A 21601-nucleotide genomic window follows, 5' to 3' on the forward strand; every position below is an offset into this window, starting at 1 on the left:
CAGGAGCAGCCTGTGGGCAGTGCTGGTCTCAGACCTGAAGGTCTGCTCCAGCCTCGGTGACCCTGCGAAGCCCCGTGAGCGCGCGGCGCTGAGCTGGGAAGGAAGAGGAGGATTTGCCTGGAGAAGGGGCTGCGTGTTCTCCTGCCCAGGCAGGTGCTGCTCCCAGGTAAGGAGTTCAATGCTGGTGGGATTTGCAGCAGCTCAGCCCACACAGCTGAGCAGAGAGGCCGCACGAACCCTGCCCTGACCCCGTGTGCTGACCAGGGAACGGCTCTGGGATCCCAGGATGGAAATCCCAGGATGGAAATCCCAGGATGGAAATCCTGGGAGGGACCTCACAGCCCTTCCAGTGCCACCCCTGCCATGGTGGAAAAGTCCAGGAGAAGCTGTGGCTGTGTCATCCCTGGAAGTGTCCAAGGCCAGACAGTGGAAATCCTACCCATGGAATTGGATGATCCTTAAGGTCCCTCCCAACCCAAACCCTTCCCGGTTCCATGGCCTGGCTCCTCTGCTGCTGCTCAGGAAGGCATTTTGGGAGCAATTCCAACAGTTCTGGCTCTGCCTGAAGACCCTGAATGAGGTTTGACTTTGCTCACACCACGTTTGGAATGAATTTGCTCCTCCCAATGTGGTGAAATCCATGGAAAATTGGGCTAAGGAGGGATGAACAGCTCAGGACAGAGCAAATCCACAGCAGCTCTCCAGTGAAGGCTGCAGGGGTGTAGCTGCACATCCAGGGGCACTCCCGACCCTCTCCCTGCACTGGGAATCACTGGAGCAGGAACCGGGACTCCCGAGGTTTGGGAAGGGTGGGAATCAGCCGGTGCTGCCCCACCGAGGTGTGCTCGGGGGAAAAGCAGCCCAGTAGGAAGACATGGGGGGGCTGCCTGGAGAGAAAAGCTTATCCGGGCCTCACACCACAACACAGGCACTTGTAAAGAAGAGGAAATGAGATAAAGAAATTGCTCAGGGCTGCTGCTGCCTCTGAAAAACTTCCTTGATAAGGGAGGCAAGGCTGGGGCTGGCGTGGGCAGAAAGCTCCAGCTCAGCTGACAGAAAGGCCTCTTCCAGTTCTGCCTCTCAGGACAGAAGGTTCCCCTGCCCCTGTGATTTGGTTCTTTTCCTGAATTGGGTTTTTTGTTTTAGGTCCTTCCTTGTGCATGGGGGATCCTCCTCTCCTGACATTCCCCAGGGATTTGGTGCAAATTCCTGGGAGCTTGGAGAGGATGTTTGGACAGATCCTTTTTCCTGCACCACTGGAGCATCTGTGATCTTTCATTCTTCTGACAATGCCACCAGGAAAATTGGGTTCTGAGCATGAAACATCTCTGCTTTTCTGTGCTGGGAGGAATTTCCCCATGGAAAGGGTGCTCAGGCCCTGGCAGGGGCTGCCCAGGGAGCTTTGCAGTGCCCATCCCTGCAGGTGTCCCCTGGAGGTGGCACTGAGTGCTCTGGGCTGGGGACAAGGTGGGCATGGGGCCCAGCTGGGACTCCCTGGGCTGGGAGGGCTTTTCCAGCCCCAGGATTTGGGGATTCTGGGATCTGCTGATAAAAATAGGGTACAAAATGCCCTCAGAGGTGGTTGGATTCTGTGGAGGAAAATCCAAAGTTTCGGGATATTTTTGCTGAAGGATCACCCTGTCAAAGGAGATGGAGCAGTGCCGCGCTCCCGCCCCGGTTCCCTAACGCAACTCCACAGAGCAGGTCAGGTTTCCAGCGCTGTAAATGCTGGGAGGATGAACCAACCTCCAGGGATGTGGAGCTTCAGGTTGGACACTGGGGCTGCAGCATCCTGGGACAGTGGAAGGTGGCCCTGCCATGGCTGGGGTGGGTCAAAATGATCTTTGAGGTCCCTTCCAACACAAACCGTTCTGGGATTCTGGGTGCTCCTGGGAAGTTTGTTTGAGCTGGGGATCCAGCGTCTCCCCTTCCCCCCTCTGGTGGGATCCCAGAGGGTTCTGCTCAGCCTGTGGGAGCTGATAACCCAAACTTTGTCTTGGGGGATCCCAGAATCCCAGACTGGGTTGGGTTGGAGGGACCTCAAATCCCACCCAGTGCCACCCCTGCCATGGCAGGGACACCTCCCGCTGTCCCAGGCTGTTCCATCCTGGCCTGGGGCACTGCCAGGGATCCAGGGGCATCCCCAGCTGCTCTGGGCACACTGGGCCAGTGGGATGGGTTTGTAGCTCAGGGGAAGAACCTTGCCAGGACCCCTGGGAACAATAAACTCCAACTTTGGTCAGTACTATTCCAAATTTCCTCTTTCGGGTCATTAAAGCCGTGAGTGGTGATCGGTGGTGACCCATCTGAATCATCCTCACCAAAATCAACCCTGCAGTCCCCGTGCCTCAGCTGAGGGCTCAGAATTCCTCTGCAGGATGGGAATTCTGTTTAATGGAATTAAATGGCTCTGGGGCTTGGGAGGGCCCCATCCAACTCCTTCCAAAGCTGCAGCTGTCAGCGCATTTTTAATTTAACACTGGCTTGTTTTGGTTTTTTCCACTCTGAACTGCATTTCGGAGGCAGGCTGCAGAGGGCAGGAAACCCCACAGCTCCAGTGCATTTGCTGCATTTCCCCAGCTGCAGGAAACCCCACAGCTCCAGTGCATTTCCTGCATTTCCCCAGCTGCAGGAAACCCCACAGCTCCCGTGCATTTGGTACATTTCCCCAGCTGCAGGAAACCCCACAGCTCCTGTGCATTTGCTGCATTCCGCAGCTGTGGCCTCACTGCTGCTGCTGCTGCCAAGGGAAGCTCTGGATCCTGGCAGGGATTGTGCAAAGTGGGAGGACCAGGTGCTCCAATCCCTTGTTTTTAGGGCTTTGGGGTTGTAATGAATTAATGAATTGTGTTAATGCTGGGGTAGCAGCAGGTGAATGATGTCCCCCTCTTGGCCGGGGTTTTCCTGGAAGCCCATCCTTTGCAGGGTGACTTGGAAAACCTCAATCCGAAATTGGATTTCCAAAAAATTGGAAAACCTCTATCCGAAATTCTCTCTGCAGGGTTTGGGCTGAGCTGGAGGTGCCATCCCAAAGGGGCTGGCCAAGCCCTGTGGCAGCAGAGCTCCTTGATGGGGGGACACACTTGGGGTGGGGGATGGAGCTGCAGAAGGGCCCGGCCACCTCCTGTCCCCTGGGCTCGGCCAGAGGGAGCAGAGCTGGGACCTGGGGCCTGCCAGGAGCTGTGGGGCCAGAAACCAAATTCTTTCTGAATTAATTCTGAAATACTGAATGAATTCTGAATTATTTCTCCCTTCCTCTTGCTCGGTCTCGGGGTCTGGGTGTTGGGATGATCCCAGGAGTGTTATAAGTTCTCGTTTCCCAGTCTGTGCAGCCAAAGGAGGAGTCTGAACGTGCAGGATCAGCTTCCCAAGGTTGTTTATTTTCCCTTGTCTAGAACATTCTTTCTCCAACCTGCTGAGCTCTGTCTAGCAAGTCCACCATAGCATTCTGTCCCTCTCCCTAGGGCTGAGTTTACATTTTATACCAAAAACTACCTGTGCCATGTTTGCAATAACGTGCCAATATCTGATATTTATGTTGGACAGTGTGTCTGTACCTTAAACCAATAGAAAAGTGTCACCATCACACCAACACATGGAGGGCAAGGAGAAGGAGAAGAAGGTCAGGACACACCTGAATCCCTCCATCTTGTCCCCCTGAACCCCATTCTAAAAACCCCAAATTTCAACTTTTCCACCCTGTGTTAACTCAACTACCACACTACTCAAACCCTGGTGGTTTGTAATTCCTCATACAACGTTGGCAGCTTTTTCCATGGGCTAAAATGGAAGCCACAAGTGTTTGTGACTTTGTGTCAGGGTCTCTGAGCCCCTGCCAGGGGCTGGAGCAGCCAGAGGGATGTGCTGGGCTCCAACAGCTCAAGGGATCTCTGCCAGTGAGGGTTTGTACAACTCTGGTCCATCCCCCTGGTTTTCAGGGGTTACCATGCCCCAGATAAAGACCTGGGCAGAAATAATGCAATAGTAATTGATGTTAGACCTCATCTATTCCTGTACAAGGGCCACAGCAGCAGCTTTTCAAGGAAAAGGAAAAATTCATTGAAAGAATGGAGTGTATTTTATTTTCTCCATTCATATTTCAGTATTTTCTCAAAACAAAACTGAGGCTGATTTAAAACCAATAGGTTTCCAGGAATGCAGTTTCAAGAGATCTGCAAGACCCTGTGCTGGGAAATGTCCTTTGTCACCTTCCAGAGAAAACTTCCTGAGGGATCCCATCACTCCTCAGGTCGTCATTGACTTGGGGAAAATGCAATCTGTGGCTACTGACAGATCCAGGAGGGCAAAGAGAATTGCTACAACAAGCTGGAGCTCTTTAAAAATATATTAAATAATAATCTCCCACTCACAGGCGCTCTCAGGTGCCCCCAAAGTCAAATAGAAGATAAAGAATTCCTTCTGCAACAATGGATCTGCTCTGGTGGAGACACAGCCTGGCCTGAGCTGGAAGTGACACTGGTGGGACTGGGAGGGGAGAGGAGCCCACAAAGACTCTGAGATCTCAGAGAATGAATCCTGAAATGGCCTAAAAGGTTTGGAAGGGACCTTAAAGATCATCCCCTGCCATGTCAGAGACACTTTCCACTGTGCCAGGCTGCTCCAGCCCCAGTGTCCAACCTGGCCCTGGGCACGGCCAGGGATCCAGGGGAATGTGGGAATTCCATCCCAGCCCTGCCCACCCTGCCAGGGAACAATTCCCAATTCCCAATCTCCCATCTAAACTTTCCTCCTTCAGTCTAAAACCATTCCCCCTTGTCCTGTCCCTCTCTGCCCATATAAAAAGTCCCTCTGTCCCTTTTTTTGCTAAACCCCTTTAGGTACTGGAAGGGCTCTGAGGTCTCCCTGATCCTTCTCCTGTGCAGGTGAACAATCCCAGCTGTGCCAGCCTTTCCTGCCAGCAGAGCTGCTCCATCCCTCTGCTCATCCTGGAGCCTCCTCTGGGCTCTCTGCAGCAGCTCCAGCTCCTCCTGGGCTGCAATTCCCAAGCTGGGATGTCCCCAGGGCTCAGCAGAGCCCCCCTGTCCCCACAGAGGGGTTCCCTCCCCTCCAGGCACTCGGTGCCCTCCGTGTGTCCTGTGGGATGGGAGGTGACCCCACGGCAGCCTGGGGGACACCAGAGCCTGGCGGGGTCAGTGGGTGAGACTCCAGCAGTGTCAAAGTCCTTTCCCAGCCCGTGCAGCCAAAGAAGGAGCCTGGAATGGTTCTGATTGTGTTTTCAAGGTTGTTTATTTCTTATCTAAACATTCTCTCTCTGACCTGCCCAGCTCTGCCTAGCAAGGAGCCCGTGGCCATCTGCCCTGAGCCTTGGGCAACTCCCACCTTATATACCAAAAATATATGTGTGTGTGTTTACAATTTATTACCAATTCCCATCATCTACGTTGGACAGTGTGTCTTTACCTTAAACCAATATAAAAGTGTCACCATCACACCAAGACATGGAGCACAAGGAGAAGGAGAAGAAGGTCAGGGCACACCCAAATTCCTCCATCTTGTATCCCTTGAACCCCATTCTAAAAATCCCCAAAATTCTACTTTTCAACCTTGTGTGAGTTCAAATATCACACTGCTTAAACCCTTGTGGCTTGTAACTCCTCATCCAGAGTTGGCAGCTTTTCCCAAGGGCTAAAATCCAAGCCACAGGTGGTTTTGATTTCATTCCAGGGTCTCTGAGACCCCTGCCAGGGTCTGGAGCAGCCAGAGGGATGTGCTGGGCTCCGACAGGATCCCTGCCCTGGGACAAGGGGACAGGGAATGGCTCCAGTGCCCTCCTTGGGCCCTGCCTGTCCCCACAGCTCCCTGCCCTGGCACAGCCACCTCTCATCCAAATGAGGAGGAATCCTCCTCCTCGTCCTCCTCCTCGTCCTCCTCCTCGTCCTCCTCCTCGTCCTCATCCTCCTCCTCCTCCCTCATGGATCTCTCCTGGATCCAGTGGCCACCCCAGAGGGAGACTTGGCTGCCCTAACCCCATCCCTGAGCCTTCTCCGCTGCTGATTTAACCCATTTATTTCATCTAATTGTGATAAACACCAGTCACTTGGTTTTTAACATTTTAAAAGTTTATTAATGATAAAATAGTTATAAAAAATAGTAATAAAATTAGAATAATAAAAATTTGGACAGTGAGGATTAAGACACTATGGGACAATATAAAGCAAAGAATTTCAGATGTTTGGATGTTTTTGGGCACTGAGCTGCCAAAACCATACCTTGTGAACAAACAAATAACCCTTAAAAGCAACAGCCTGTTGCATATTCATATATCTCATACATGATGCATAAATTCCTTGCAAATTAAGAATTTTCTGGTTTTTGTCAACTTCTTCCCCTTTATGGTTCCATCAAGATGGAGAGAAGGTGGAAGACTGTTTGTCTTTTCTGATAAGGAGGCTGTAACTCTTTAGATTTCCTGTGCTGTTATCTCTGTCTGAAGAGTTTCTTCACTATCTCATCCCTTTCTTGAGCTAGTTAAAAAATATCTCACATCGCAGAGTTTCTGTTTTAACATTCTGTTATAACCTAAAACTAGAATTAACGCACTACTTAAAAAGGATTAATATAGTATTACTAAATAACCCTCCATAATACATATAATATTCAAGAGAAGAGAAGAGCCAATCATAAATACACATTTTTCACAAAATGGATTTATTCACAAGTGCACTTTCCCAAATCAGCCCCGGCCCATCCTCCCAGCAGCTGCTCCTGGTGAAACTCTGGGCACCCTTCAGTCACCTGGGGATTTGAACACTTGGGAACAACATTTCTTCACACCCAGGGTTTTGGTGGCCGTGCTTGGCCCCCGACTGGTGCCACGGGGCTGGGGAATGGGCTCACCTCCCCCTGTGGCTCCTCCTGGAGCCAGGCCACCCCTTCAGCTTCTCCCTCTCCCTTGGCTCCCCCACTGCCGTGCCAGGCTGTAAAATTCACCCAAAAAAGGGAATTCCCTGGGGGCTGTGAAAACAAGAGGATCAGATCCTGCTCCAGGATCCCCACGGCAAAGGGGAGCTGAACTGGGCTGCCCTGGAGGGGAGGAACTGAGCAGGCAGAACAGGCAGACTTTACCAGAGATTTGGGCCAGTGTGGGAAATCATTCCCACAGGCTGCTCCTTCACTGAGATGCAGCAGCAGCCCAGGCAAGGGAAGCATCCTCACCCTGAGGAAAAATGCAACAAAGCTCTGGGAAAGGGGGCAGCAAGAAAATGCTGAGATATTTTCATCCATTTGTTTAAATGCCTCCATCACCAGCTCAATTCCTCTCTCCAGCTGCTGCCCAGGCAACAGCAGCTGGCAAAGAGTGTCAGGCAAGGAGACACTTATTATCCCATAATCTCATCCCATCAATCCCATCCCATCCCATGGATCCTGTCCCATCCCATTCAATTATCCCATCCATCCCAATCTCTCCCATCCCATCCCATGGATCCTGTCCCATCCTATCAATCCCATTCCATCCCATTATCCCAATCCCAATCTTAATCCAATCCCATCCATTCCAAACTCTCCCATCTCATCCCATCCCAATCTGAATATGAATCCAATTTATCCCATCCCATCTTATCCCATCCCATTCCATCCCATTATCCCAAACTCAATCTCAATCCAATCCCATCCATCCCAATCTCTCCCATCCCATCTCATCTCAATCTGAATATGAATCCAATTTATCCCATCCCATCCCATCCCATCCCATCCCATCCCATCCCATCCCATCCCATCCCATCCCATCCCATCCCATCCTATCCCAATTTTACTGCAGCTGATGAGATTCTGGAGGCCACAGTCCCTGCCAGGGGCTGTGGATGGATGTGCCTGACCCGGGAATGCCGAGGGGATGTCACCCCCAGGAGGGATGTGCCTGACCCGGGAATGCCGAGGGGATGTCACCCCCAGGAGGGATGTGCCTGACCCGGGAATGCCGAGGGGATGTCACCCCACACCAGCAGCATCCTCTGAAGGAGCTCAAACACATTTTCAACGCTGACAAATTCATTTTGTAGCTTCCAGGTGGGCACTGCTGAAGCCCCCGTGGCTCGGTGGGAACCACAGACGCTTCTCCCTCCCGCGGGAAGCAGAGGGTGGGATTTGGGGTGGGGTTTTTAAGGTTTTGATGGTGGCTGCAGGGGGCCAGTGCTCCCTTCACTGAGGTGTTTGAGGGGAACCCTGACATGATCTCCCCTTCCTCCTCACGGCCCGAAATGTGCAATATCCCCCGAGGATGGAGCTCCAGGAGTGCCAGGGGGCCAGGGCAGCATCCCTGGGAATGTCCCAGCCCCCGGAGCCTTCCCGGGGCAGAGGAGCCTGAGCTCAGAGCTCCGGGGGCTGCGGGACCCAGGGACCAGCTGGGGCTGTGCAGGAGGGATTTAGGGTGGGTTTTAGGGAAAGGCTCTTCCCCAGAGGTGCTGGCACTGCCCAGGGAATGGGCACGGCCCCGAGGCTGCCAGAGCTGCAGGAGCCTTTGGGCAGCGCTGCCAGGGATGCCCAGGGTGGGATTTTGGGGGGTCTGGCACTGGGGGAATCCCTGTGGGTTTATTCCCACTGAGGAATTCCACGATTCCCTCTCTCCCGCGCTGCTCCGGCTGCACATTTCGCACGCCAGGAGCTGCGGTGCCCCCTCAGCACCTCCCACCTGGGCACCTGCGGCGGGCACGGCTCTGCGCCCTCCCTCGCTCCCTCCCTCGCTGCCTCCTCCCAGCCCGGCTGCTCCCGGCTCGCAGCACGGGACAGTGACAGTGACAGCCGGGCTGGTGGCCCTGCAGCAGCCAAAACCACCCCAGCCCCCCGGAGCATCGCCCGGGGCTGGCACCGCCGCGCTCCCCTTGCCCGGCAGCGCCCGGAGCCCCGCAGGTGCGTCCGGGCAGCCCGGGATGGGAGCGGGGCCGGTGGAAAAATGGGAATGGCTTCTCTGCAGAGCCGAACCGGTGGAGGAGCTGGGGCTCCGCTGCCAGGCTGGTTTGCTGTGCCAGCCGTGCCAGCGCTCGCCCCGGGCAGCGGCATCCCCCGGGACGCAGCGGGCTGGGCGGATTTTGGGGAGCAGGGCTGGGGTTTCCGCTTTGGAATAGCGGGATGGCTGCGAGCTGTGGGCAGGAAAAGGGAGTTCAGGCTGGTGATGGGAGAAAAGAGGTGGTTTGGGGAGAATTCAATGGGGATTTGGGGAAAAGTCAGTGGGGATTTGGGAAGAATTCAGTGGGGATTTGGGGAGAATTCAGTGAAGTTTTGGGGAGAATTCAGTGAAGTTTTGGGGATAATTCAATGGGGATTTGGGGAGAATTCAGTGAGGATTTGGAGATAATTCAGTGAGGGTTTGGGGAGAATTCAGTGAGAGGTTGGGGATAATTCAGTGAGGATTTGTAGAGAATTCATTGGGATTTTGGGGACAATTCAGTGAGGTTTTGGGGAGAATTCAGTGGTGGTTTGGGAAGAATTCAGTGGGGATTTGGGAGAATTCAGTGAAGTTTTGGGGAGAATTCAGTGAAGTTTTGGGGAGAATTCAGTGTCCCCCACTGCACAGGTGCTGCTCTTTAGAGCCACGCCAGGAGCTGCGCTGGTGCTGCCCAGGTGAGCAGAGGGTGGCCCTGGGCAGGCAGGGAGAGGCTGCAGATGTGCCACGCACAGCTGGGGCTGCAGGAGTGTTTGCACATCCCTCCTGCAGCAGGGATGCCCCAGCTCGGGCAGGAGGGAGCAGTGCCCTGGGTGCTGCTGGGTTGCAGAATTCCTGGAGCTGGAGTGAGGAAATGGGGCTCCCTTGTGCAATGGGGATCGGTATCAGACCCGCTCATCCCTGAAGGAACGAGCCAGGGAGGTCACTGCATCCTTCACGGTGGTGGAGATGCACCAGGAGGTTTGGAAGGCAGGAAATCTGGAGGTGGGTGATGTGCTGTGCTGATTTTCGCTCTGAGAGCAGCACAGGCTTTATTTCTGTGTCATCAAACCACAGGAAATTGTGATAGAGCTGTGTTTTCTAAAGGTGAGTGTTCCTCTAAACACTCACCTTTAGAACAGATAAGTTTCTGGGGCTGGCTGCTGACACTTTTGGCAGCAATAGCAGAGAGGGTTGGAGCTGTTTGCTTGGTGGAAATTAAAATAGAGGAGCTCTGATTTGGGAGAGCTGAGAAAAATGCTGTTAAAATCTGTCACTTCACAGTCACCTGTGTTTGTGTGATGAATATCACATTGAAACCTCAGCAGGGAAGAGAAATAGAGGCAGCCAAGAGTCAGTTTTCATGGAATCCTGGAATGGTTTAGGCTGGGAGGGACCTCAGAGCCCACCCAGTGCCACCCCTGCCACGGCAGGGACACCTCCCACTGCCCCAGGCTGCTCCAGCCCCAGTGTCCAACCTGGCCTTGGGCACTGCCAGGGATCCAGGGGAAATCTGGGAATTCCATCCCAGCCCTGCTCACCCTGCCAGGGAACAATTCCCAATCTCCCAGCCATCCCTGCCCTCTGGCAGTGGGAGCCATTCCCTGTGTGCTGTCCCTCCATCCCTGGAAATTGTCTCTCTGCAGCTTTCCTGGGGCTCCTCCAGGCCCTGCCAGGCCACCCTGAGCTCAGCCCAAAGCTTCTCCTGTGCAGGTGAACAATCCCAGCTGTGCCAGCCTTTCCTGCCAGCAGAGCTGCTCCATCCCTCTGCTCATCCTGGAGTCTCCTCTGGGCTCTCTGCAGCACCCAATGCTCGAGGACAAAATTCCTGTTGAGCTCCAAAGCCGAGTGTCACAAATTCTAGGTGCATTCCAGGACAGAAAATTCCCTTTTCCCCTTTCAACCCTGGTGGCAGCAGCTGCTCCTCTGGAGCTGAGCTGCTGGAGATCAGCCCAGGCCACCCAGGGCAGGAAGGGCTGGGCTGGAGCTGAAGGTGCCACTGGGCTGGGAGCCTTCCCTGGGAGCAGCTCCCAGGCTCTGGAGCAGGATCCAGGAGCAGGATCCAGGATCTGGGAGCAGGATCCAGGCTCTGGGAGAAGGATCCAGGATCTGGGAGCAGGATCCAGTTTCTGGGAGAAGGATCCAGGTTCAAGGAGCAGGATCCAGGCTCTGGGAGCAGGATCCAGGTTCTGGGAGAAGGATCCAGGAGCAGGATCCAGGATCTGGGAGCAGGATCCAGGATCTGGGAGCGGGATCCAGGCTCTGGGAGGAGGATCCAGGCTCTGGGAGGAGGATCCAGGCTCTGGGAGCGGGATCCAGGCTCTGGGAGGAGGATCCAGGCTCTGGGAGCAGGATCCAGGAGCAGGATCCAGGTTCAAGGAGCAGGATCCAGGCTCTGGGAGCAGGATCCAGGCTCTGGGAGTGGGATCCAGGCTCTGGGATCAGGATCCAGGTTCAAGGAGCAGGATTCAGGATCTGGGAGCAGGATCCAGGATCTGGGAGCAGGATCCAGGCTCTGGGAGGAGGATCCAGGCTCTGGGAGCAGGATCCAGGCTCTGGGATCGGGATCCAGGTTCAAGGAGCAGGATCCAGGCTCTGGGAGGAGGATCCAGGCTCTGGGAGCGGGATCCAGGATCTGGGAGGAGGATCCAGGCTCTGGGAGCAGGATCCAGGCTCTAGGAGCAGGATCCAAGAAGAGGATCCAAGATCTGGGAGCAGGACCCAGCTCCTTTGGAGCAGACAGGTCCCCTGTACTGTGCCTGTGTTGGGAAGCAGGGGGTGTCTGTCTGTCAGGGGGTGTCTGTCTGTCAGGGGGTGTCTGTCTGTCTGTCCTGCTGTCCCCACAGCTGGCAGCAGCTCCATGAGCTGCCACATCCAGCTGCAATTCCCGTGTTTGGAGCCCAGAGTCAGCCTGCAGCTCTGCTCTGCCGCTGCCGTGGCCTCAGCTCCCAGAGGGGCTCCAGGAGCTCTCCAGAGGCTCCCCCGGCCCCTCTCACACCCAGCTGGGGTCAGGCTCTGGCAAGGAGCTCCTGGAGTGGCTCCTGCAGCTCTGGCACCCCACGGCTGCTGGGATTTGGGTGTCCCTGAGGAGATCAGGGACTGGGCATAAAATCACAGAATCCCAGGCTGGTTTGGGACTGGAGAGTCCTCAGAGCCCACCCAGAGCCACCCCTGCCATGGCAGGGACACCTCCCACTGTGCCAGACTGGCCTTGGATGGAGCTACAAAAACCTGCAGAGAGACAATTTCCAGGGATGGAGGGACAGCACACAGGGAATGGCTCCCACTGCCCCAGGGCAGGGCTGGGTGGGAGATTGGGAATTGGGAATTCTTCCCTGGGAAGGTGAGAAGGGGCTGGGATGGAATTCCCAGATTCCCCTGGATCCCTGGCAGTGCCCAAGGCCAGGTTGGACCCTGGGGCTGGAGCAGCCTGGGACAGTAGGAGGTGTCCCTGCCATGGCAGGGGTGGCACTGGGTGGGCTCTGAGCTCCCTGTGAGGTCCCACTGGGTGGGATTTGGGGTCCCTCCAACCCAAACCATTCCAGATTCCACAAGAATTTCCCAGCCCATGATTAACTTCTCAGTGTTCCAGCCTCCAACCCAGGAGTGCTCAGATAAAGAGCTCACAAGGAGTTGTTAATTAACAATTAAGTGCTGTGTGTGACCCTCTCCGTGCCTGCTGTGAATACTCCAGGGAAATGTTCTCCTCCTGAGGGACGCTGGGGACAGGAGCAGAGTCCTGGCCCTATCCCTCTGTTTCAGCAGCTCCTTGTGCAGCTTTTATTCCACAACGAGGCACAAACAAACCCAAGGAAGCCTCCAGGTACCTGCTGTTCCTGCAGGGTCATTCCCAGCAGCTGGAGGCTGTGCTCAGCCGAGCTCCTGGAAAACATCTCTGAGCTGCCACCAGCCCCTGCCCAGGTGCCACTCCTGCCCCGGGCTCCTTTTCAGCCTGGATGGATTAGAACCTGTTTCTGGTGTACTTCCTCTTTCAAACGCCCCAACAACAATGGCTGAGTGTTCTGGAGAAGGATTTGCTGGGCAGCTGCTGCCGTGGATTTAAAGCTCTGGGAAACCCTGAGAGCCACCCAAGGTCACCTTGGATGACAATGCCCCATTGAGGTGGGACATGGGTGTCTTCCTTTTCCAGGGGCTGTGCTGGGGCTGTCAGTCATGGATGAGGAAAGGGATTGTTCACCAGCCCAGGAGGAGCTGGAGCTGCTGCAGAGAGCCCAGAGGAGGCTCCAGGATGAGCAGAGGGATGGAGCAGCTCTGCTGGCAGGAAAGGCTGGCACAGCTGGGATTGTTCACCTGCACAGGAGAAGCTTTGGGCTGAGCTCAGGGTGGCCTGGCAGGGCCTGGAGGAGCACCAGGAAAGCTGGAGAGAGACAATTTCCAGGGATGGAGGGACAGCACACAGGGAATGGCTTCACACTGCCAGAGGGCAGGGCTGGATGGGAGATTGGGAATTGGGAATTGTTCCCTGGCAGGGTGGGCAGGGCTGGGATGGAATTCCCAGATTCCCCTGGATCCCTGGCAGTGCCCAGGGCCAGGTTGGACACTGGGGCTGGAGCAGCCTGGGACAGTGGGAGATATCCCTGCCCATGGCAGGGATGGGACAAGATGAGCTTTGAGGTCCCTTCCAACCCTCAAGTTATTTTATGGTTTGACGTTGCCTGGCTGCTGAGGATTTGGGAATGCAGAGCTGGCAGGATTCCTCTCATTAAGTGATTTACAGGTGGATTGGAAAGGGAAAAGGACCTTTCAGCCTCTTGTGTGAGCCCGGCAGAGCAGAGGCTGTGCCTGGGAGGCTTCAGCCTTGCAGGAGCTTCTGGCTGTCCCCATCTCCTGCTCCTGCAGCTCTGGCAGCCTCGGGGCCGTGCCCATTCCCTGGGCAGTGCCAGCACCTCTGGGGAAGAGCCTTTCCCTAAAACCCACCCTAAATCCCTCCAGACCCAGCCCCAGCTGCTCCCTGGTGCTGTCCCTGTCCCAGGGACACTGCTCCTGCCTGGGGGCTCAGGGAGGGAGTCCTGACCTGTAAAGAGCAGAGGGAGCTGGGGCTGAGATCTGAGCCAGCTCCACACACCCACAGAGCAGCTGGGAAGCCCAAGGGGGCTTTAAGGTGCTGCTGGGGATGGACTCAGCCCTGGCTGGGCTGCAGTGGGAGATGGGAGAGGCTCTCCACATTGAACTGATGCCTTGGGAAGGCTGAGCTGGAGCAAAGCTGGACAGAGTCACAGAATAAAGCAGGGATTTATCCAAGGATCTCCTCATGGATGCACCTTGGGCAGCACCAGAGCCCAGCCAGGGCTGCACCCAAATGACCCAAAATGGTCCCAAAATGCACGAGCGCTCCCGGGGCTCTCCCTGGGATCAGTTCTGCTCCATTGGCACCTTGGAGTTCATTGTCCCATTCCAGCTCCAGCCCATCAGTCCCACCCTGCTTGTTTTTCTCTCTCCAGCCCACGCTGTTTGTGCTCCTGGCCTGAGGTTTGGATCATTTGTCCTTGGTGCCCAGCTGGAGCAGGAATTGTTTTGTCTCTGCTCTGTGCACAGAGCTCAGCATCCCATCATGTGAAGCCCAGACCCACACACTAAAGCAGCACAAAATGTGAAAAATATGAAAGCCAAAACTTCAGGCATCACCCCCAGGCTCTCTCAGGTAAAACCTTCACTGAGGAGGGGAACCAGGAAAGGGAGACAGAGGAAATCCCATCTTTACCTGTGGATTCATCAAAGAAGTTTTTCCACTCAAGAGAGAGGGGGGAAAGTGGGAAATGGATTTGTAGGGAATTCTCCAAGCCTGTCAGAAGCACCTGTGTGCAAACCTTGAGATCAGAAATGCTGACTTAGAAATGCCATGGAATAGGACAGACATTGCTGAGAAATACAAGTTTCAAAGGATGGCCTTGCAAATAAGGCTGGATCCTTTGGAGAAACAGAACTATGAAAGATGCATTGCAGTGGGACCTGCGAGGGGTAATTTTAGAAAATCAGCTTTAAGGCATTGACAGCATGGTGTGGATAAAGCTGGTAGGCCAAGAAATACTCAGAGTGTATAGTAATTAAGAAATTACTGATTGTAATGGTGTGAATTACAACATCTGTGTTGTCTCACCCTTCACATGAGACTGAAAATAGAATAAAAGTTTTTAAAAACACCTCTCAGTTACTATTGTAAATGCAGGTGAACTTGGTAGGAAGAAATGCTGATGTCTGACTCAGTTCAGAAGGCTGAATGATTTCTTTATTATAACTATGCTATAACACATTAATATACTATTTAAAGGAGATACTAAAACTACAAACCTACTTTTCCTAACTCCCATATCTGACTCACTCCCAACTCGTGCCCCTCTCTGAGCCCAGCCCCAGGTGGGTTGGATTGGCCACCAGGCTCAAACAATCCTCACCAGAATCCAACCAAGCAACACCCCAGGGAAACAATTCTCCACACACATTCCACATGGGAAAACAAGGAGCAGAAACAGAAATTGTTTTCTCTTTCTTCTCTCTGCGCACCTCTATGAAAAATCCTGAGAGAGAGAAGAACATGCCTATAAAAGTTACCCCATCTATGGGTCAGAAAAGAGCTTAATCTGACATTTATCTGATGGCATGCCTTGATTTGCATCCTTTTCTAGCCCAAGGAAGGAAGAAGTGCCAAGGACAGAAAATCCAAATGCTGCTGCTGTCCAACACCACGGCCCTGACCCTGCTCCTCTCCAAACTGCTCCAGGAGTGCCTGGAGCGGTCCAACAGCTCAGCTGCTGCTCAGGAGGGCAGTGCCAGCGACAGCCTGGCCATCATCTACGTGCTGCTGATGCTGGGGCTCTTTGGCTTCTTCACGCTGGGGGTGATGGTGAGCAACCTGCGGGCGCGGCGCCTCCAGGGGCCCCGCGACCCCTACCACACCTACATCGCCACCGACGCCTGGCGCCAGAAGGACAGGGAGCACTTCCAGGCCAGGGTCATGGAGAGCTACAAGCTCTGCTGCGTCCTGGAGAACCAGCTGGCCGTGGAGCAGCCGGGCACCAAGATCCCCGAGGAGAAATCTTCCTAGGGAAAAGGGGGATGGATGGAGCCCGGCTAGCTCGGTTGGGACTCTTAATCCCAGGGTCGTGGGTTTGAGCCCCACGTTGGGCGCCAAAATCTGTCTGGGCTTGAAAAGACAGGAGTCTGTGAAGGAAGGCAAAAGCCTCCTGTGCAATGGAGAAGGTAAACCTCCTCCCTCTGAATTACCACACTTTTAAAAAAGGCTCTCAGGCAAAGATATGGGAGTGGGAATAACAGTTATTTACTAGGAGAAAAACTAAATTAAAAAAAATAATAATAAAAATGTAATTAGTACAAACAAAACTAGTGATGGGGTCAGAAACCTGACCCCCTGAGGAATCAGAGTGTTGGTAGTAGTCCAGTTAAATGGTGGCTGTTCCTCCTGCAGTGGCAGATGAAATGCTGCTGGAGCGGGGATCTGCAGAACGGGTGGAGTTTTCTCTGAAGGTCTGGTAGTAGTTGGGCCTGGTCTTCCTCTGGGAATCCAGCAAAGGGGCTGCCAGGGTCTCAAAAAGTGCTGATTTTATGCAGGTAGGGCTGCTTGGCTCCTCCTTTGGGGTGGAGCATCTCACCATGGGCTGATGTGACTTTCCCAGTCATGCAGCGAGTCCTTAATGGCCTTTAACAGAAGATATCTCCCCAGAGGGAGACATTGTCCTTGGAAGTGATAAGAAAACTGCCCAACCTCCAACAGATGGCAAGAGAATCCATGCTGATCTTACAAGCCAGGACAGGCTTCTTCACGCTGGGGGTGATGGTGAGCAGCCTCCAGGGGCCCCGCGACCCCTACCACACCTACATCGCCACCGACGCCTGGCGCCAGAAGGACAGGGAGCACTTCCAGGCCAGGGTCATGGAGAGCTACAAGCTCTGCTGCATCCTGGAGAACCAGCTGGCCGTGGAGCAGCCGGGCACCAAGATCCCTGAGGAGAAATCTTCCTAGGGAAAAGGGGGATGGATGGCGCGTGGCGGGGGGACAATGGGAGCGGTGCCTGCTGTGGGAGCTGCTGGCCCTTGTGCAGGGCCACAAGGTTTGGCCAGGCTGGAGGAGCAGTGCTGGTGAAGCTGATGGAGCTGGGAGATCCCAGTGCTGCCCCAGCACCCGGCACCGTGTGGGAATCACAGCGAGGCAACATCGGGATTCCCACGGAACACCGTGGACTCATCGCCAGGGCTCGCTGCCAGAGGGCAGGGTGGGTGGGATTTGGGGAATAAATCCTGCCCTGGCAGGGTGGGCAGGACTGGCACAGGGTGCCCAGAGCAGCTGGGGCTGCCCCTGGATCCCTGGCAGTGCCCAAGGCCAGGCTGGAGCAGCCTGGGACAGTGGGAGCTGTCCCTGTCATGGAATGGGATGACTTTGATCTCCCTCCCAACCCAACCCATTCTGGGTTCTCTGATTCTCCTCAAAAGCAAATCTTGGTGTGGCTGGTGTGAAATTAAAGCCTAATTAGGACCTAATTAGAACCAAACCTAGGACAGGGGTGTTAATTGGCAAGCATGGCTTAGACAATCATTTTCCAGAAAAACCAAATTCTCCCAAGAAACAGCAGCTGAAAGATTTCATTTGCATTTTTGTCCAGCTCAGAATAATGATTTTATAAATTGTACAGTGCTGTGCTAACCTGTTTCCTTCAGAATCATGCCCTTAGTGATAAAATATTAGGAAAAACTTCCCAATTTTTTGTCTGAAAAGTATTTCCGTGGAAGAACACAGACTTTGGAGGGAAACTTTAGTGACTGGGAAGGGTGTGGCTCTTGGGGACATGGGTTAATGCTGGGTTAAGGGGTGGACTCAAAGATCTTGGAGGGCTTTTCCAACCTCAGTCATTCCAGGATTCGGATTCCTAGCAGGTCTCCCAGACTGCTCTTGATTGCTGGGACCAATCAAATTAATTTCCTTCCTATGGATGGGGCTTGATCCTGGCAGCAAAATGCACATGCAAAGACTGGGTCTGTGCCATGGGAGTGGGGAACATTCCCAAATTTCAGTCCCAATTAATTATTGCACGAGCCTCGAGTGCCAGCCCCTGGTTGGGAAGGGAATTTCCACTGTGGGAAGAAGAATTCCATAATTTCTGCTGTTTAATCACCCAGAGGTGATGTCTGTGCTTAGCTCTGATTCCGTGAGCAGCTCCCAGCTGTCCATCCAAGGATCCAGCACTAAATCCAGGAGGGTTTTCCTGCCCTTCCCTCCTTTTCCCTCCTGCACAGGCCGGGTCTGAGGGACAGGGCAGCCAAATTCTGCTGCTGTGGCACCAACATCCACCTGCCTGTGAAAAGGAGAAATCCATCTCCCCTGGACATTGTGTTCCCTAAAAGAACAGCTTGGCCAGCCTGGAGCTGGTTTGGGATGAAGGAAGCAGCAGTCTGGGCAGGAGGGGGGGGGTTATTTCTGCCCTGCAGACACAAATCTCATTTTTAGCCGCTGAAAGAGATTGGGGGAGGCTGGAAAGAGGAGCAGAGTAGCTGCTCCCAAGGCAAGGCAAGGGCAGAGAGGGAAGCAATCCCAGCAGAGCCCTTCTCCAGGCACTTCCCTCTGAGTCATATTCCAGCCGTGTCTGTTCCCAGAGCACTCAGGACACTCAAAACACATGGTTGGTTTTTAAAAATTTTATTTGCATGGTGCCTACCCATTAAGCTGAGGACAAGACTCACGATTTTGGTGTCTGGAGCAGCATGGAAAATCTCCAACAATTTAATTATCCCAGCCACTTTTTTCTCTGGAGGAATGAAAACCCAAGCCCAGCTCTGGAAAAATGTTGATTTCTCAGCTTGGGTGCTGCTCCTTTGGGATCTCACTGTTTAGGACTTGCCCTGGGAGAGGATCTGCAGAGCCAGGCCCCCGGACTTGGCTTAACCTTGCACCAAAAAATTGCCTTTAATGACATTAAACCCTTTAATCAGTTAAAACCTTCAATTCATGAAAACATTTAATGGCATTAAACCCTTGGAATGAGACATCCCCAGGGATCTCTCCTGCAGCTCTCCCTGCACCTCAGGTATTTTAAGGTATTTTGGAATCATTTAATTTTCATAGCTCCAGGGAGGTTATTTGTGAGGAGGGTGATGCTCAGCATTAATTTCACCCCATTTTCTTTTCCTTTTAGTAGCTCTGCCTATTTATTTAACTGAAATTAAAAAAGAGAGGAGCTCTGCTGTGCCACCCTCACCCCTGAGTGCCTGTGGTGGATTCCCACCGTGGGCTTGCTCCTTTCAGTCCTGGAGTTCTCTTTTTGCCCTGGTTTTTTCGCTCATACAAAGCAATAAAATCTGAACTTCAAGCAGTGCTCGTGGCCTCAGATGTTGTTTTTTCCTCCCAAACTGTTCTGCAGGCTCGGGGCAGGGGCAGATCCTCCCCAGCGGGCACCACTCACCCGATTCACCCGGGCCAGGCAGCTGCTGGCATCTCCCCTGTGGGAATCTGAGATATTGATGATTCCAGGATTGTAGAAATTCTCTGAGCCCTGCAGCAAAAAAATAAGTTGTAATTAATCTGTGCTGGTTTCCAGGTTGTTTATTCTGTTTATCTCTCACATGTTCTGCTGCCCTGCCCAGCTCTGTCCTGCAGGGCAGCGTGTGGGGCTCTGCCCTCAGTGGGATGTGACAAACATTCAATACCAGAAACTCCCTGGGCTGCATTTACAAGAACGTGCCAATATCTGTCACCTACGTTGGACAGTGTGTCCCCAGCCTGAACCAACAGAAAAATGCCAACACCACAGTGAGACATGGAGGGCATGAAGAAGGAGAAAAAGGACAAGGCACACCCAATTTCCTCCATCTTGTCCCCTTTGGGCCCCTCATCTAGAATCCTGAAATTTTACTTTTGCACCTGTGCCACACTTAATTATTACTTCTATCAAACACTCAGAGCTTGTAAATCATCCTCAAAGATTGAAAACTCTTCTCCACCTACAGAGATCAGACACACCCAATTTCCTCTATCTTGTTCCCTTTGAACCCCTAATCTATAATCCTAAAATTTTACTTCTGCACCCTTGCTGTTGCTGTCGAGGCAGGATGGGAAGAAGACTCTGACCAGAAGGTTGCTGAGAGTAAAACTCCTCTTTTATACAGAGGTCCATGAGGACCAACTCCATTGGTCCTGAAGTGAAAACAACCCACGCATTGGTGCAGAGTGCTTGATGCACAGTGATAGAACTTAACTACAAACAATGTGAATAACAAGAGAGTTAAAGAATTATTTACATTCTTCTCCAGCTCTTTCCCAGGCTTCTGCCTGGCTAGAAACTCTTCATTTCTCTCTTTGACTGAATATGAGACCCACACCGTGCCACGCTTAATTATTACTGATATCAAACACTCAGAGCTGGTAATTGATCCTGTAAGATTGAAAACTCTTTTCCATGGGCAGAGATCACAGACAGTGTCTCTGGGGGCTCTGTCCAGGGGGTTCCTGACCCCTGCCAGGGTCCCAGGGCAGCCAGAGGGAAGCTCTGGATTCCCACACAGCCCCAGTGCACCCTGAGCTGCAGAAACTCCAAATGTCAGCGCTGAATTCCTCCCTGCAGCCCCCAGGCTGGATTTGGCTCCGGGATTGGGGGCAGCGATGCCAGCTGGGCACGGCTCCTGCCCAGGCAGCCAGGTCTGGGGGCACCTCCAGCTCCAGGAAATGCCAGGGGGCCTGGAAAAAGCCATGGAAATGTTGCAGTGGGTCCAGAGGAGGCCATGGAGGTGTTCTGAGAGCCCAGCCCCAGGCGGGTTGGATTGGCCACCAGGCTCAAACAATCCTCACCAGAATCCAACGAAGCAACACCCCAGGGAAACAATTCTCCAAACACATTCCACATGGGAAAACAAGGAGCAGAAATAAGCACGTTCTCATTCTGAGGGCTCTGGAGCCAGGCTGGGAGAGCTGGGGTGTCACTATTGGACACAAAATGAGCACACAGAAGCTTGGTGAGCTCAAGTGAGAAAAATAGCCAATTTCATGTCTGACCTCGCAATATATAGAATCCCAAAAGTGGCAGTGGATTGAAGGGTGAAATTGCCGCCTGTCCAACCACACTGCTCAAACCAAAATCCATCAATTCTCTCCTCCTACAAAGAACACAAAACAATCATTATTTACATGAACAGTGCGTGAGAGCTCCGGCAGAAATGTGTAAACATTATCAGAAGGCTAAAGAAATTTTATGAGAAGTTTAAAACTTTCAAAAGAGGTATAAAAGAAAACTTAACACTTTTAAAAATCAGGGCAACACTGAGGGTGCTCACCTGGAGAGGAGAAGCTCCAGAGCCCTGCCAGGGCCTGAAGGGGCTCCAGGAGAGCTGCAGAGGGACTGGGGACATTATATACCCAAAATTACGTGTACCATGTTTACAATTCCCCTACCAATACCCAAAATCTACCTTGGACAAGGTGTCCCTATCCTAAACCAACAGAAAAGTGTCACCATCACACCGAGACATGGAGGGCAAGAAGAAGGAAGAAGAAGCTAGGGCACGCCCAGATTCCTCCATCGTGTACCCCTGGATTTCATTTTAAAAAAATCCCAAAATTCTACTTTTCCACCCCGTGTCCATTTCTTTATTACATCATTCAATCCCTTTTGGCTTGTAACTCCTCATATAAGGTCGGCAGCCTCTCCCAAGGGCTAAAATCGAATCCAAAGGTGTATTTTATTTGCTGCCAAAGTTCCT

General features: G+C 53.2%; 2 protein-coding genes across 3 annotated transcripts; both read left to right on the forward strand.

The window, feature by feature from the left end:
* Positions 1–319: 319 nt before the first annotated feature.
* On the forward strand, positions 320–15950 carry LOC116183644 (uncharacterized). 2 transcript variants are annotated; one of them, XM_031504780.3, is made up of 2 exons: positions 320–8868; positions 15526–15950. In XM_031504780.3, exons 1-2 carry the CDS (start codon positions 8190–8192, stop codon positions 15942–15944), a joined length of 1098 nt encoding a protein of 365 aa, XP_031360640.3. In that variant the 5' UTR covers positions 320–8189; the 3' UTR covers positions 15945–15950. The 2 variants fall into 2 exon arrangements, 1 of the variants encoding a protein (XP_031360640.3); XR_014950087.1 differs by lacking the exon at positions 15526–15950 and adding an exon at positions 14344–15497 and having other exon boundaries at positions 8749–8868.
* Positions 15951–16619: 669 nt separating this feature from the next.
* On the forward strand, positions 16620–20390 carry KCNE1 (potassium voltage-gated channel subfamily E regulatory subunit 1). The gene has a single exon (XM_085560752.1). The coding sequence runs from the start codon at positions 16632–16634 to the stop codon at positions 16878–16880; it is 249 nt and encodes an 82-aa protein (XP_085416878.1). The 5' UTR covers positions 16620–16631; the 3' UTR covers positions 16881–20390.
* Positions 20391–21601: the final 1211 nt, after the last annotated feature.

The sequence above is a fragment of the Lonchura striata genome, chromosome 1, assembly GCF_050655825.1.
Source record: "Lonchura striata isolate lonStrDom1 chromosome 1, ASM5065582v1, whole genome shotgun sequence".
In the NCBI taxonomy this organism is placed as follows: domain Eukaryota; kingdom Metazoa; phylum Chordata; class Aves; order Passeriformes; family Estrildidae; genus Lonchura; species Lonchura striata.

Excerpts from the sequence above, each read along its gene's own strand:
- LOC116183644 (XM_031504780.3), top strand. The coding sequence starts at position 8,190 with ATGATCTCCCCTTCCTCCTCACGGCCCGAAATGTGCAATATCCCCCGA. Across the intron at positions 8,869-15,525 it reads CAGCGCCCGGAGCCCCGCAG|CCCAAGGAAGGAAGAAGTGC; the intron begins GTGCGTCCGGGC and ends ATCCTTTTCTAG.
- KCNE1 (XM_085560752.1), top strand. The coding sequence starts at position 16,632 with ATGGCAAGAGAATCCATGCTGATCTTACAAGCCAGGACAGGCTTCTTC.